The 14,415-nt window shown below is 45.6% G+C and overlaps 1 protein-coding gene across 2 annotated transcripts; it reads right to left on the bottom strand.

The window, feature by feature from the left end:
- RAB1A (RAB1A, member RAS oncogene family) lies at positions 1-13,372 on the bottom strand. 2 transcript variants are annotated; one of them, XM_074922552.1, is made up of 6 exons: positions 13,133-13,372; positions 6,037-6,109; positions 3,757-3,852; positions 2,192-2,287; positions 1,051-1,182; positions 1-804 (listed from the first exon to the last, which is right to left on the bottom strand). In XM_074922552.1, the coding sequence occupies exons 1-6, from the start codon at positions 13,153-13,155 to the stop codon at positions 607-609; spliced, it is 618 nt and encodes a 205-aa protein (XP_074778653.1). In that variant the 5' UTR covers positions 13,156-13,372; the 3' UTR covers positions 1-606. The 2 variants fall into 2 exon arrangements, with proteins under 2 accessions (XP_074778653.1, XP_074778738.1); XM_074922637.1 differs by lacking the exons at positions 1,051-1,182; positions 2,192-2,287.
- Between the last annotated feature and the right edge of the window lie 1,043 nt (positions 13,373-14,415).

Genomic DNA, 14,415 nt, shown 5'->3' with positions numbered 1-14,415 from the left:
TTTGATATTACTTCCAATAAGTACAATATTTATTAAACATTTCTTCAGTTTTGTTACATATTGTGCAACAAATTACAATATTCTGCAGCCACAAATTATATGCAGAGTATGAAGAAACTATTAATCAGATAGTGTGATCTTTCCATTTATAATTCTACAAGAAGGAACTAGCAAATCAGATCTTACATGTATCTTACTAAATTTTATGCATGGAAAGTGACAGACACTGTTGTGCTGTTTGATACAAAATGGCTAAACTTCATCTTCAGAAGACTAAACCTGACATCTAAACATGCCAATAGAAACATCAAAACAAAAATACATCCTAACCAACCACAGGAAACAGTCTGGTATCAGGAAAAGCAACAAGGATTACACGTTTATAAACCAGCACACAAAGGTTTAAAACAGTTCTGAAAATGAAGTTAGCTGTCTTGAGTCAAGGGAATAAAAAAAGTCAGTATTGACCATTTACAATCTCTGACCTTTGTGGAGACGGTAAGAATCTGTTGTAGTGCAGCTACATACAGTACAATTCAGGCAATTTTTTTTTTCACTTGGGTTCAGATTGCAAATTCATTGTGAGACAAAAGGGGGAGGCAAGTTTTAGCAGCAACCTCCACTAGACTGCTTGACTGGAGTGCTCTGAATTTTAACATTGGACTTCTCTGCACCACCAGCTGTCGCTCCCGGACCCATTCGTTTTTTAATCTCAGCAGCCATGGTCATGAAAGACTGTTCTACATTTGTGGCATTCTTTGCACTGGTTTCCAAAAATGGAATTCCAAGAGAATCTGCAAATTCCTGCAAATCGAGAAACAGCGAACAGTGAGCTCAGACAAGTTCATTCCTCGCCTGGTTTCCTCGTGCAGCCAGGAGTTCCTCAGCCACCCCCCACTCCCAAACTCCAGGCACTGCAGGGGGGGTGTCACTGAAGCACCTGCATTTACAGCACCCGCTGTGCCAAGACATTTCCCTGCCCTAGAACTTACTCCAGCATATCACAGTCCAGGTACTCAACCAAGCAAACCCACATTAGCATCAACGTACCTTTGCTGTTGTATAGTCTACTACTTTCTTTGTGGTCAGATCACATTTGTTCCCCACCAACAACTTGTTGACGTTTTCACTGGCATAACGGTCTATCTCCTGCAGCCACTGTTTTACATTATTGAAAGACTCCTAGGAGATAAGAGAACTGTAAGCAAGACCCTTAACCAAGAGGAGCTAAGCATTATTCAGTTATGACTGGAAAAGTGTCTGAAGCAGTGTACTTAACTTACAATGGGATTCACAACCACCAGAAAACACCCTTTAATGCTACAGTCCTCCCCCCTGTTGCCTCAGGACAGGCAAGTCCCAGGGTCTCTACAGCTCTCTAGTCTGGGCCCCAGGCCCCACGCAATCAGCCCTTCCTCCCTTGCTGCACTCCCCCCCACTATTTTTCCCCACTCCATATCTTGAATAGTCAACAACTTCTACCACCTGGGACTCTTCCTCCTCCTCCTGTAGCAGAGATAAAAGACATGGCACAGAGCTGAAACCAGAAAAATCCCAGGCACTTACAAAGCACCAGGTATTAGATACAAACCACATTGTTGTAAAGATGCTGGAACAATCTCTGACTCCAGAAACACAGAACTGCCACACTAAACTGATATTCAAGTTAGAAATTGAACCCAGTACTTTTTTGGTTAATTCAGGAAACTCTACGCTTCCCTGAGAGCCCTTCAAACAGGACAACCACACCAGTAATTTTCAGAGATTCTTTCACAGAAAACACTGGCTCAGTTGTATCCTGCACAGATGCTGATCATTTTCTGTTTCAAATGCCAGCTTTTATTGTAGACCAAAGTTCAAGTACATTCAGAAATCTTTCAACAGTAACTCAGACTTCCTGCTACCAAAGGCAAGGCAAGAAGTATTCACACAGAACAATCAATTACCTGTCCAGCAAGTTTTAGGTTAAGCTTAAGATACAACTGCTTTAGAGCCAGATCCCACTGCTTCTTTTATTTATGTGTTTAGTCCCAAGCCAGAGACTAACACATACATTTGGCTTGATATACCTTAACGCAGCCTGAATAGCAGGGTCACTGTCTGCCAAGTTGCTAAATTCCCAGTTTTATTTTCTTATCAGCCCAGTACATTCCACCAGGAGCAACCCTCCAGGCCCAGGTTTAACACTTACCTGATCTGTAACATCATACACTACTATGATGCCATGAGCACCTCTATAGTAACTGGAAGTGATAGTTCGAAACCTCTCCTGTCCCGCTGTGTCCCACTACAAAACAAATAACAGGATCAGTTACTGTGATGTAGCTGTACCGGTGTTACACATTAGCTTCCAGAAATACAGCTCAGCTGATCAGCCATCTGACTACAAGTGTATCCAAGTCACAGCTACAGAAGCAGCTCTGAAACTATACACATCCAACAGGAGCTGAGAAGATCAAGATATTTTAACAGAGAAGAAATACACTTCAGCAGGTACTTTTCTGGAAGTGCTCATTTGTTTGCTTTCAGACAAGTACAGTCAAGAGATCTCACTAAGGAAAACACTAAGCAGTTCTAACCCGTGAAGCAGCCACAGTTTAGTGGTCAGAAGAACAAATGTGAGCTTGGAAACCTGTTAGCAATAAGGTCAGAGAGATGTGGGTCTCTGACAACCACTCACTTCAACTTCCTTGGTACAGGAGCTGCAAAAGTATTTACAGGCAACCTCCTCTTCAGAGGATGAAATGCAACAACTCAAACCAAACCTGGCTCCCTTTCTGCTGCTGGGAGAGTTAAGGAGGGACTTTATGTGCTTGAACTCTCCCCCTACCAGGACAGGAACAGCACTACCACAAACATTTCTCTCTGGAGCCATGTCAAGAGCAGAGCTCTGCACATTAAGACCAGTCAGACTGGCAGACAGATTTCAGCAGTGACAGCATTCCTCCTGGGCTGCTCTGGACTCAGGAGAGGGACATTAGAGTCTGGAGGCTCAGACTCAGGCTTCTGGCCATCAACTGGACTCCTGCTCCACAACATGGCCTGGAATCCTTGACTTCAAATCCTGAGAGCCTCTGCTTGAGCTGGAGGCAGTGGCTGGCAAGGATTGTGTGACCTTGCATAGATATTAGATTTCATTACACCAGTCACCCTTTTAGAGTGCTTCAAGATTAGAGGAGAGACCTGCCAAGTCTCTTCGCTTGCTTATTCCAAGCAAAAGGCCAAAAGCATAACCAGAAAACACTCCCCAGTGCTGACACAGACAGGCCAGTTTGTGTCAGTTCTTCCATCCAGGTCAACAAAAGCAGAGTTTCCAGACCAGATAGTGCAGTCAGCTATTAAACGCTGCTGTAAAATTCAGGAATCTTGGACAACTGTGTGATATTCTTGCACTTACACAAATCCTTGCTAAATACTGCAGAGCCACACCAGTTTTGATATGATTACTCCAGCACAGGATTCTACCCGTCTTCAGCTCATAGCCCATAGTGCCTTTTAAATATAGTTAAGCTTTCTTTTCTTCCCAGGAAAAAAAATTTGTAACAGGTCATTTCCTCTTTCAAATCAGACAGCCTTGGTAAGCACCCTTCTTTAAGGGCAGGTCATGGGAAGTCTTGTAATCTTTTAAAAATGGCTCAGCCTCTTGTTACAGGGAAGATATCACTTATTTTAATGATTAAAGTACAAACTACCAATAGTTATGAATGCAATTCTACAACAGATTAAAGTACCCAGGAGTTGAGAAATACTACTTACTATCTGAAGTTTGATTGTTTTCCCATCTAGTTCTATAGTCCTGATTTTGAAGTCCACACCAATCGTGCTGATGTAACTTTCTGTGTACGTGTCATCCTAGGAGAAAGAGTGAACATAAGTCAAGCCAGCTGCATCTCTTCTGCAGTCAGCTACTTTATTATGCAACAGGCAGGCACCAGGCAAACAAAGGTACTTCATTCCCTAACAAAACAGTCTGATCATTCATGGCAAAGTCCAGTAGGTAGCTAGGTATTTTTACCAAGTATTTACTTTTCAAAACTTCTGCAAAGTTTTTTAAAAGCACCTCAAACAACAAGATGCATGTTGCAAAAACTAGTCAAAAAGCCTCTTTTCTGGAAATCCTATAGTGTTAAGTCCTTTTGAATTGTAGTTTGAAAAAAGCAGTCTTTGCTCATGTTAGCAGATTGAAGAGCTACTTAGAATAACTATTATGGTTATTAAAATGCCTTGGGTTTTTATTTTCCTTTGATGTTTTTTCATCAGTATTACACAGCAGCTACCTACAAGTCAGAGGCTTTCCCTCAGTCACACTCCACATCTGAATTTCAGATCCTCTGCTACCACAGTTGGTTGCTAAGGCAGTTTAGAGTTACAGCTTGGGCACTTGTGTGAAGTCCTCTGCTCTGCAGTCTGTGTAAACACAGGAAGGAACACACAACCACTGGTTTAGCAGCTCACACAGACCCGACTGCAGAGTCTCCAGCAGGCCTTAAGGCACACAGGAAACACTGGATCAATCTTTGGTACCTTTAAGTGATCATCAGCTTGCCAGCATGAAGGATGTTTCTATTCCCAAAATACCAGTAGGACAGAACTTCATGTAAAACATACCACAAAAAGCTTTACGCAACCAACAGCTATGACAAAAGCAAGGGATTTCTTTGGGTTGTAAATGGGACACCTTAGTTAATACATCTCCCTGAAGGAACACATGCAAGTAAGAATAAAGCATTAAGTTTTTTAAAATGACATGACATTTATTTCTTTAACATGTCAATATTCAAAAGGGTATGTCTGAAAAGCCTGATGCTGTTTAAGCTACAGCAGGAAGAACACAGCTAAGTGAACGCTGCACTCATTCGTTCTGTCAGTGTAAAATAGCTTAGTTAGTCAGATTTATAAAGGAAAAAGCTACTTAGCTGAAGAAACATCAGATAGCCATCTTAAGTTTGTGCTCAGTTATCAAGAAAGAAAAGTTGGATTATTCACATGAAGCCAAAAGTAATTCAAAAGTATTCACAATAACAGGCTTGACTGAGCTGGGAGTACTGCTGCAGCCCTGGTGTCATTTCCAACCCAGTGCCTCCAGTCCTGTGAGCAGAGCAGGCTACATCTTTCTTGGGTTCATACTGATTTTAGTGTCTCACTGTCCTAATACTGCACAAACAGCAGGTGTAATTGCTTTAACTTAGGTGATGCTATCTATTTGTACACACCAGACCACCATTTCATAATAATAACAGGAAACACAACAGGCTCCTTCCAGGGGTGCCCAGAGCAACTCTTTAGGCTGTGCAACTGCTGCCATCACCTTGCAGTAGTATTAAACTCTAGTTTCTAAACTAATGCCTCATACTTTCCCTTCCTTCCTCTCCCACAGCAGCACAAAGCTGCGCTTTGCCACAGACACAGATAAGGAGTTCACTGCACTCCAGCTTCTACTCAGACCTGTCAAACCCATTTTCACTTTTCCTGTTGACAGAAAAACTTGAGCTTGTTGCACCAAATTTCAGCCACAACAGCCCACCAGCAATTTTAATATTTATTATACACTCATTCACTAAAGGAAGCATAAGGCCTTATTCCTTGAGTATTGTTTAAATTACTTCTCCCTCTGGCTAAGCCATTGGTAGGCCTTTTCAATGAAGATATCTGGTTGAAAATATTCAGATCAAGTATTAATTCATCAAGGACTTGCCCCGACACATTTGTATTCTTCATGTCTTGAAGGCACACAACCCAGAATTCAAGCATATTCTTCCATCTTCAGTGTTCTACCACTAGTGTAACAATGAAAGTTAAATTAAGATATTTTGTCCTCAAGTAACAGGAAAACAAGAATTAAACTTAACTGGACATTCTTGATATTATTTCTTTCTATATTACTCAAATGCAGAAGATAGGAGGGTCTTACTACAATAATCTTCCCTGGTATACCAGACCTGACATCAGTCCTTTCAAGTAGTTCTTGTAGCAGTAAAGTTCTTGCTAAGTACCTGGTAGCTTTTTTACATAAGGTTTTCAAGCAGGATCACTTACTGCAAACCTAAGTAGAAGGCAAGATTTCCCAACACCGGAGTCTCCAATCAGAAGTAGCTTGAATAAATAGTCACTGCAGAAGGAAAAAAAATTAAGTCACTGAATGAAAAACGCTGTCAAGAACAAAGTTCCTTATAGCTAGTATATTATGATGTTTGAGAAGGGTAAATTAATTCACTACCAGGGAAGTCACCTACACCTCCAAGCTTTTCTATGCAGTTTAGACAGTTTACTTAATTTATTTGGTAAGGGAAGTGTGAGGTAGATGCTCTGAACACAGCATTTTTTATGTAGAACTGTGCTTCCTAGGAAGTTACTCCAGGAATATTAGTGCAACTATCAGCAAGACTAACACAGTCCTACTTCAGCCCTCTGTGGTCTAGCTAAGATTAAAATCATGCTTTGCAATTAAGCAGAAGCCTTATTGTTTGGTTGAGTAACTCAAGTAACACACAGACAGCAGTAACAGCCTGCTATCCACCAGAGCCATTATCTTCATATCATCTTTAAAAGTCAAAGGCTTGATTGCACCGCCCAGCTTCACAAATACCATGTAGCTGGCCAAAAGCAGCCAATTCTTTTTCTCAGTTTAAGTTACCCCAATTTCACTTCCAGCAGAATCTATTAGCCCAATATCCAGTTCAAATGTACAAACTATTAACACCATGTTTAGTGGCCTTCTAAAATAAAATGAACACCCACCTTCCACAACAGACTATTAACAGGTTACAGTGATCATATACTCCACTTGCCTTTCAGAAATTAAAATAGAAGCTCACACCATTGCCAGATGAGGATACATTCATGCTCTAGAGGATGTCAGGCATGATATTACTAATTCTGAAGTCACACCAGCAGGGATGGCAATAATTGCTTTGCTTCATGGCAAGTCCTCCCAATATTGAGGAAGCAGGCACAGTATCAATGACCAACCTAGTCTTACACTTCAAAGAACAGTGATTGCATTGCTGGCAAAACATCAGATTTTTGTGTTAGTCATAAGACTAATGGGGCAGTTTAATACTGGAGATCAAGTATCAGGGGAAAAAAAAAATCAACAAACCACCATTTACACAAAAGTTATTTTGCTTTGTAAGTACTAGACTAACCCATTTGAGGTTCACAACTCTTCAGCCCTGTAGCATCCTGGGTTAAGTCCTGTTCTCATTCAACCACTGGAGTTTACAATAGGTATTTCTATGCCCACTTAGCCAAACTGAGAAGATATATTTTATGCAGATACCTATGTCAACTGTCCCCGCCTATTATTTCCTATTAAAATCACCATTGACTTGGGCTGGCAGGAATCCAGCCAGGAAACTACACCCATCCCCAGTGATAACAACCAAGCAGATGGTCAACTACTCAGCCTTTCTCCACTGCTCTGCTCAAGTGCCCAAATGACTGTCATCTTGGCTGGTCCCAGGCTGCAAGAACACACTCAACTGAAATGTTCATCAGTTTCCACAGCACTTCTCTCAAGGCTAAAGAGAGGCCAGAAGTGGTAAATGTAGCAACTAATAAGCTGACCCTTAAAAATACAACATTCCCCAAGAGTGTAAAGCTGAAAGTACTCAAGGTATTTAAAAATAAAGTCAAAGGATACCTAGCAGTTTATGGTCACAGAACTCACTACTCCACCTGTCAAGTCACATACTAATACAAGGCAAGATGGTTTTAGTAGAATGACAGTTTTTAACCCAAACTGTTCAGGGGAGATAAGTTACATTACATCACAACCCACATATCTTAACAGCTTCAAGATAGCTGAATCACTACTACCGATCAAAAGCATTATTACTGCTCATGCTTTTACACAGGTGATCACAGACAAAATACATGTTCCTTGAAACTTGGGCCTGCCTGACAACCCAGAGTCCCGAGCACTGCCTCTGTGTGCTTCTCAAGAGGAGCTGTGTGTTTCCTGTGGCTCTGCCTGCAGAAGCCCCACTGCAGCCACACCACCAAGCTAACAGTTGAGCATGCACACAGTTTGTGTTTTAAGCCTAAGGATCACTGAAGTGGGACTGCATCAACCAGTGTTACCCTCAGCTATCTAGCTCTGCTGCCTCTCAACCACCATCACCACTCAGCAACTGAGGAAAGGGGCTACCCACCAGCAACAGCAGCAGGAAACATTTTATGACCTCACTAATAATTTCACTCCCCAAGAGCAGAGAAGCTCTGTGCAACCTGGAGACCAAAGTAAGGTACAACAGCTCTGACACCTGGTCCACTGTTAAGCCTATGCCTTCTTCCCTAGGATAAACTTAAGCCACAGTTGTCTCAGCCTTCAAACAGCTCCTTCCTACTTCAGCAGGAAGTTTTAGTTGTTCAGCTCTCTGCTGAAAATTCTGGTTTTGCAATCTTGAAGTTAAATTATTACTTACAATAAGCACTAATACACTAGAAAGTATTAGAGCTCGCAGCATGTTATAATCCTCTTAATGTTAACTCATTAATATTACTACTGCATTGTCTTTGCTAAAGTTAGTGGAAAAAAATTATTTCCTTCCTGGTGTCGGTAAGGCTTCAGCTCTAAGTCTGAAAGAATCATTTAAGAGTCTCCCCTTGCTTTCAAGGGGAATTCAGGTCACCCCAGCCCCCAAACATCAAGTAACTTGTCTTCCTCTGTTACTCTTAGTGCTAAGGGCAGCTCCCAACCAGATCTGCCCTGCTATGAAATTGTTTACCATTCAGAAGCAAACAGGAATGATAATGGTTTATACACAGCACTACTGTTATTGCAACAAGAACCCAGAATCCTTAAATACTGGGTTTGACATCTTTGCTGTTAAGACCTTCCCTCGCTTTGGGCTTCAGTATTTCCAGAAGCAAGTGACAACCACAGGCTCAAATGGCAAGTTAAGCCGCCTGCCTCAGCCCCACCAAAACCAGGGCCAGTCATGCTGCAGCATGTTGGACACAGCCTTCACTGAGGTAGCTCTGTCTCCGACCTCAGAAATAGGTGTTCTGTCACAAAAACCTAGCTTTGCCAGATAAGCAAGACCAACACTTACATCTGCATCAATTCAGAGATAATTTGAGTAGAACCTTGCTATTTAGGTTTTAAAAAATTGAACTAATTTCATTTCTGTACTATAGTGTGTTTCTTTCTAGATGCAATTGTTTTAGGACTTTTTAAACTACAGCAAGTGCATATATAGGGGCCCCAAGAACCAGATGAACAGACTGTTACACATGGTGTTATGCTAGAGAGAGCTCTCAGGGTACAGCAACAGTTTAAGTCAAATAAAAATGAAAACAAGCTACAAAAATTTGCAGAAATCTTTCTAGACTGGACTACACTGATAGAATATTTCTGTTAACAGGTTCAACTGTAGCAGTACATCTAACAAGCCATGGAAGTTAGTATTTGCTCCTGAAGAGTCAAACAACCTTATTTCTAAAGCAACTGAATTTTGCTCTTTAAGCCTAAAGACTTAACACATCAGCTCCTCCAGCTGAGAGACCCTTCATAAGCAGGCTGAGCTGTGTAGCATAGCCCTCTCCACACGACTTGGAGATGCACGAATTCAGATTTATCATTCAACTATTTCTCACCATTTATATAAGCAAATCATACTTAGCACCCATAAGAGAGAGCACACTGGAAGAATATGTGCAGCAAGGCAAGTAGGTACTGTCAGAGAGGCTTTCAAATCCTCTCCATCAGGAAGAGGATATGGTAACTTCCTCTTGCCAAAGAGATAAAGGATAGATATGTTAGGTTTAATTGCCTCTTGCCAAAAAAAGGCAGATCCAAAACAGCCCTGACAAATTTTCAGGCAGCAAAGCAGCGTCCTCCTTTTACATGTATTTTCCACACAACAGTCAGCAAGTCCAGCAGGAGACCAGGAAGTCAAGTTTAGGACAGACCTGGCCGAAGCTGGGCGGAACAAAGGACCTGTGGGCCTCTAAGATACTGTTGTTTATACAGGTAGACATGTGGGGATTTTTGAAATGCCACAAATGTTTTACACCAAAACAGACAAGACTAGCTGATCATCCATCTCCCAGAAGAACTGCTGGAATTGGCTTTAATCTCTGATGTCAACTGCAAGTTTACAGTAAACAGGTACTTGCAGCAGCCTCAAATCCCTAGTCTTTGTTCTACCACCCAAGAAATTTTGAAGAGCATGACAGTCACTCTGATTACACACTACTTTTGTAGGTAAACAGAATCTGGAAGACATAATGCCACTTTGCATTGCAGATTACTGTTTAGGAAGGTTAGAACACAAACAATTTCAGATTGCAGCAACTCAGAAGCTGTCATTCGATTGTCATCTACCAACCACCACCACACAGGACTGACCCCCTCCAGTATTCCCTAACATTCCTGAAGAATGCCAAAGACCTCATGTCTCCTCCAAAAACCATTTCATTTCCCCATCTCTCCTCAATGAAGGTATCTAGAACAAGATACAGATACTACAGAACATTGATCAAGATTATCACCTGATACCAACTGGCTGTTTGATAATTCACCCACCAGTGTGTTTGTGCTAGTCAGCCTACTACATACAAGTCACAAAAGGGGTAGGAAATGCCAGACCTGACACGATCTAGTCACAACAGTCAATATTGACATTTTGCTCATTTAAACACTATAAGGGGAGGACCACAGAAGGAATACATCTCAGCACTAGGTGGGCAGGTGCTTTCAGAATTTAGCTTCCAAATGAAAGCACACTAACTAGTTCACAAGGCTGTGCCCACAGCTCTGGCATTTCAAGGCAGCTCTCAGAAACACACCGCCCCCCCCCCCCCCCCCCTTCAAACCCTTGCACCAGCAGCTTCTAATCCTATGACTAACAAGAAAATTGAAGAAGGCAGGTCTTTTTATTAAGAAATTTTTACTAGCGATCCCACTGACCTCTGACAGAGAGCTCTGGCATGCTCAGGAGAGAGGATGTGGGGCTACAGCCTGATCTGAAGCAGTGACAGGGAAGCAAGAATGTGTTACATTATAGGCAAGGGACTTCCTAAAAGGACAAACGGACATCTGCACCTGTATCTGTTACAGGTAACTAGAAAGAATAATGTTATAATCTCATAAATCTTACTCCTGGTTTAACATTGATCCAAGTATACCTATTAGTTACAGATACTTTCTGTCCATCTCACCACACCCTTCCCATCTATCCTCATCCTGCAGACACAACCCTGTCAGGAAGTGGTAATTTAATATTACAAATTAATCTGAAACTACCGCTTCTCCTCTTTCTTTCACTTTAAAGAACCAAGCCATCCTCACCACCAGGAATAAGCGCTCTTCGCTGAGAATGAGTCTCCCTGAAAACGTTTTCCCCACCTTCATAGCACCATCCAATATCTCATTGCAGGAAACTACTCTCTGCATCACAATCTAGAAAGCTGAAGCGGCCTCAGGAAAGGCAAAAAAATGGAAAAAGCCCCCTTCAACCTGTTTCTGCACAGACAATGTTAGTAGACTAACACTTTGCAGCTTTTCACTACAAAACCCACCAGTCTGCAGGGTGCATTTGAGTTTAACTCTTAGAGCCATCACGACCACACAGGCACCAACAATTTGCTGGTTGCTCATCCACCGACTACCTCCAGCTACTGTTTTGGTGTTTTCCAACACCACACGAGCAAGTTTGTTATGTAATCTTGCCAAGATGTAACTTGAGTTCCTGGCTGTACCTCTTAGTTTTCACCAACTCCCTCACACTAGCTGATGACTGAGTTGCCTTCTGCTCCTATTTACTCTTCAGGTGTTTTTAATGCACAAGAGTGACTGCAACCATGCTACCATAAGCAGAGAGCACAAAAGCCACGACCACCCAAGTCAGTAGCCTCAGCTGTGTGGAAAAGCATGCTTTAAGGACAAAAGCTGTTTAAGTGTCACCCATGAAGAGAGACAATGGGTATTTAGAGCAGTAGTGTCATACCCCACATGTATTTCAATACCATGACCACTTCACAGTTACATTAGAGGGCAACAGTGGCTTCATCATTCCAAACTGGAGTGCCAGATCGCCAGTGTCAGTGAAAGAATCCTAGAAGCACTCTTCAACACTGAATCGTTGAGAGTGCAGCAGATGTTTTTTAAAGGCTTTTAAAACTAATCCCAAGTCTCTCTTATTCCCTCAAAAGCCACGAGCAAAACGAGGTTTACTATCCCTGACATCCTGGTGAGCAAGCCACTGCTATTGCAGTTGCCAGGATACAGACAACTATTGACCAGAGAGATTAGACACCCTCACTCCCAATCAGGCCAACCAGAGAAAAAGGCCACATTCACACAACGAGGTACAACGACCCTGTGGCAAAAAAAAAAAACCAACAAAAAACCCCAGAAAACTGTGCCATCACCAGGTTTTCTAGGCAAGTGCTATTTCAGCTCAAGACAGCCCCAAGAGCATTTCATTATCAAGTCACAGCGTTGCAAAATCTACATAAGCAAGAAGTGTTTTGCAAGAGCCATGTGACACACACATGACTTGCAGCTAAAGTGAAGGGTGGACCTCTGACTACTAAGCTGCCAGCAGCAATCGGCCAGGAAGATCGGCTTTCACAAAGCGCTGTTCCCCCCGCCCCCCCCAACTTGTTGGACCCTGGGCTCTGATGTCTATTTTCGAGGTCCGGAAAAATCGCCGTCAAATGCGCCCATACTTACTTCGCCGCCGACAGCGCTCCCGGGGAGGGAAGCAGGATGCCGAAGCCACTCGGATCACCGGGCCCATCGCGCCGCTTTAGAGCGGGGACCTCATTAACTTTTCATGGCCCGTCGTGCGGCCGCCCCCCCCCCCCCCCCCTCCGCCGGTCGATGCCGGTAACCCAACGCCCCGGGTACGGCACCAGCAGGCCGAACGCCTGCCCTCCGCCGCCGCACGGCCTCCGGGGCACGGCTCCCTCGGTGACCGGAGGCAGGCGACGGGTCGCCGGAGGCCCGAAGGCTCGGCCCTCCCACCCACACCGCCCCCCCCCCCCCCCCTCCCCCGCGCCAGGCCCGGCGCTGACGGCCTTTCCCCACCCCGCCCTCCCCAACCCGCCGATGGCGGCCCCCCCCGGCGCCGGGCAGCGGGGCCCGGGGCCGCGGCGAAGCCTTCCCCCGGCCTACACTCACTATTCGGGATTCATGCTGGACATGTCCGTGGGGCCCGCGGCCCGAGGGACGGCGAGCGCGCTCTGAGGGGGGGCGGTCGCGGCCTGGCACCTCCCGCCGCCGAGGCGGGCGCTCCGCGGATGCAGGCGTCCAACGGCTCCCGCCTTCGCCCGGCGCTCGGCTCGGTTTGCCCCTCCGCCGGCGCCCTGCCCGCTCCGCGGCCTCCGCGCTCGCTCCTCAGCCCAAAATGGCTGCCAGAGCCCAACCAGGAAACGGGGCGGCCTCTCGCCGAGCAGCGCTTACATGGCCGGGGGGCTGTGGCGGGGCTTGCCGGGAAACCGAGTCCGCGTCCCCGCTGCCGACACGCGCCACCAGGCGGCCGCGCCCGCCACCGGAGGACTCGCATTCCCGGCGGCCCCCGCGGCGGCAGCGGCGCATGCGCCTCGGCCGGCCTTTCTTCCCTCGGCCCCGTCGGCTCGGCGCGGCGGGTGGCGCTGCTGATTGGTCGGCTGGGAGCCGGCTCGGCGTGACGTCAGCGGGAAGACGTGGCAGCTCAGACGAGTCATCGCGCGGGCACGGGGGGGCGGGGCCGGGCCGGGGCGGGGCGCGGCCCCCCCTCCCCCCCCCCCCCCCCCGGGCGGTGGAGGGGGGCGACCGGCGACCCGGTGGGCCCGGCTTGGCGGTGGCGGGGCCTGGCCCGGGGTGACGGGGCCTCTCCGGGCGTGAGGCGCCGCGCCCAGGCCTCCCTCCCGCCTGGGATCGATACTCCCCTGGTCTGGCCCAGCCAGACCTTTATTTTTCCGTTGGTTACGTTCCCTCCGTGACAAGGGAGTTCCCGAGCCCCGCCTCGGGCCTGCTGGTGTCTGACATCCCCGCACCGACCGGGTTCGGCCGGGTGGGTCTGTGCGGAGGGACGGGCGGGGCAGGCCCGGGTGGGGAGGGGGTTGTGAGTACTTCACCTTTACGACCAGGACAGGCCTGCGGCCGTCGAGAGGTTGGGGAGAGGGAGATGGAGGAGGAGAACCCGCTCTGCTGGTTATTTTACCACTTCGTGTCGGGTGAGGGGTTAAAATGGAGGCGTTGTGATAAAACCGGGAACAACAGCGGTGGCCGGCAGCACAACGACGGCTATCGCAGAACAGAGCGTCTGTAGGAATTAAGACCTCTTTTTTCCACAGGCATTAATAAATAACAATCCTTTTTTGTGCTGCTGTCGCATCTATCAAAAGCATTTTACGAGCATTAATTACATTTCATAACATTCTTTGTGCACAGTAAATATTACTATGCTCATTTTACTCCTG

This window comes from Athene noctua, chromosome 1 (assembly GCF_965140245.1).
Source record: "Athene noctua chromosome 1, bAthNoc1.hap1.1, whole genome shotgun sequence".
Taxonomy (NCBI): Eukaryota; Metazoa; Chordata; class Aves; order Strigiformes; family Strigidae; genus Athene; species Athene noctua.
The sequence above is the reverse complement of the archived record's forward strand: the minus strand, read 5'-3'. Positions and strand labels throughout refer to the sequence as shown.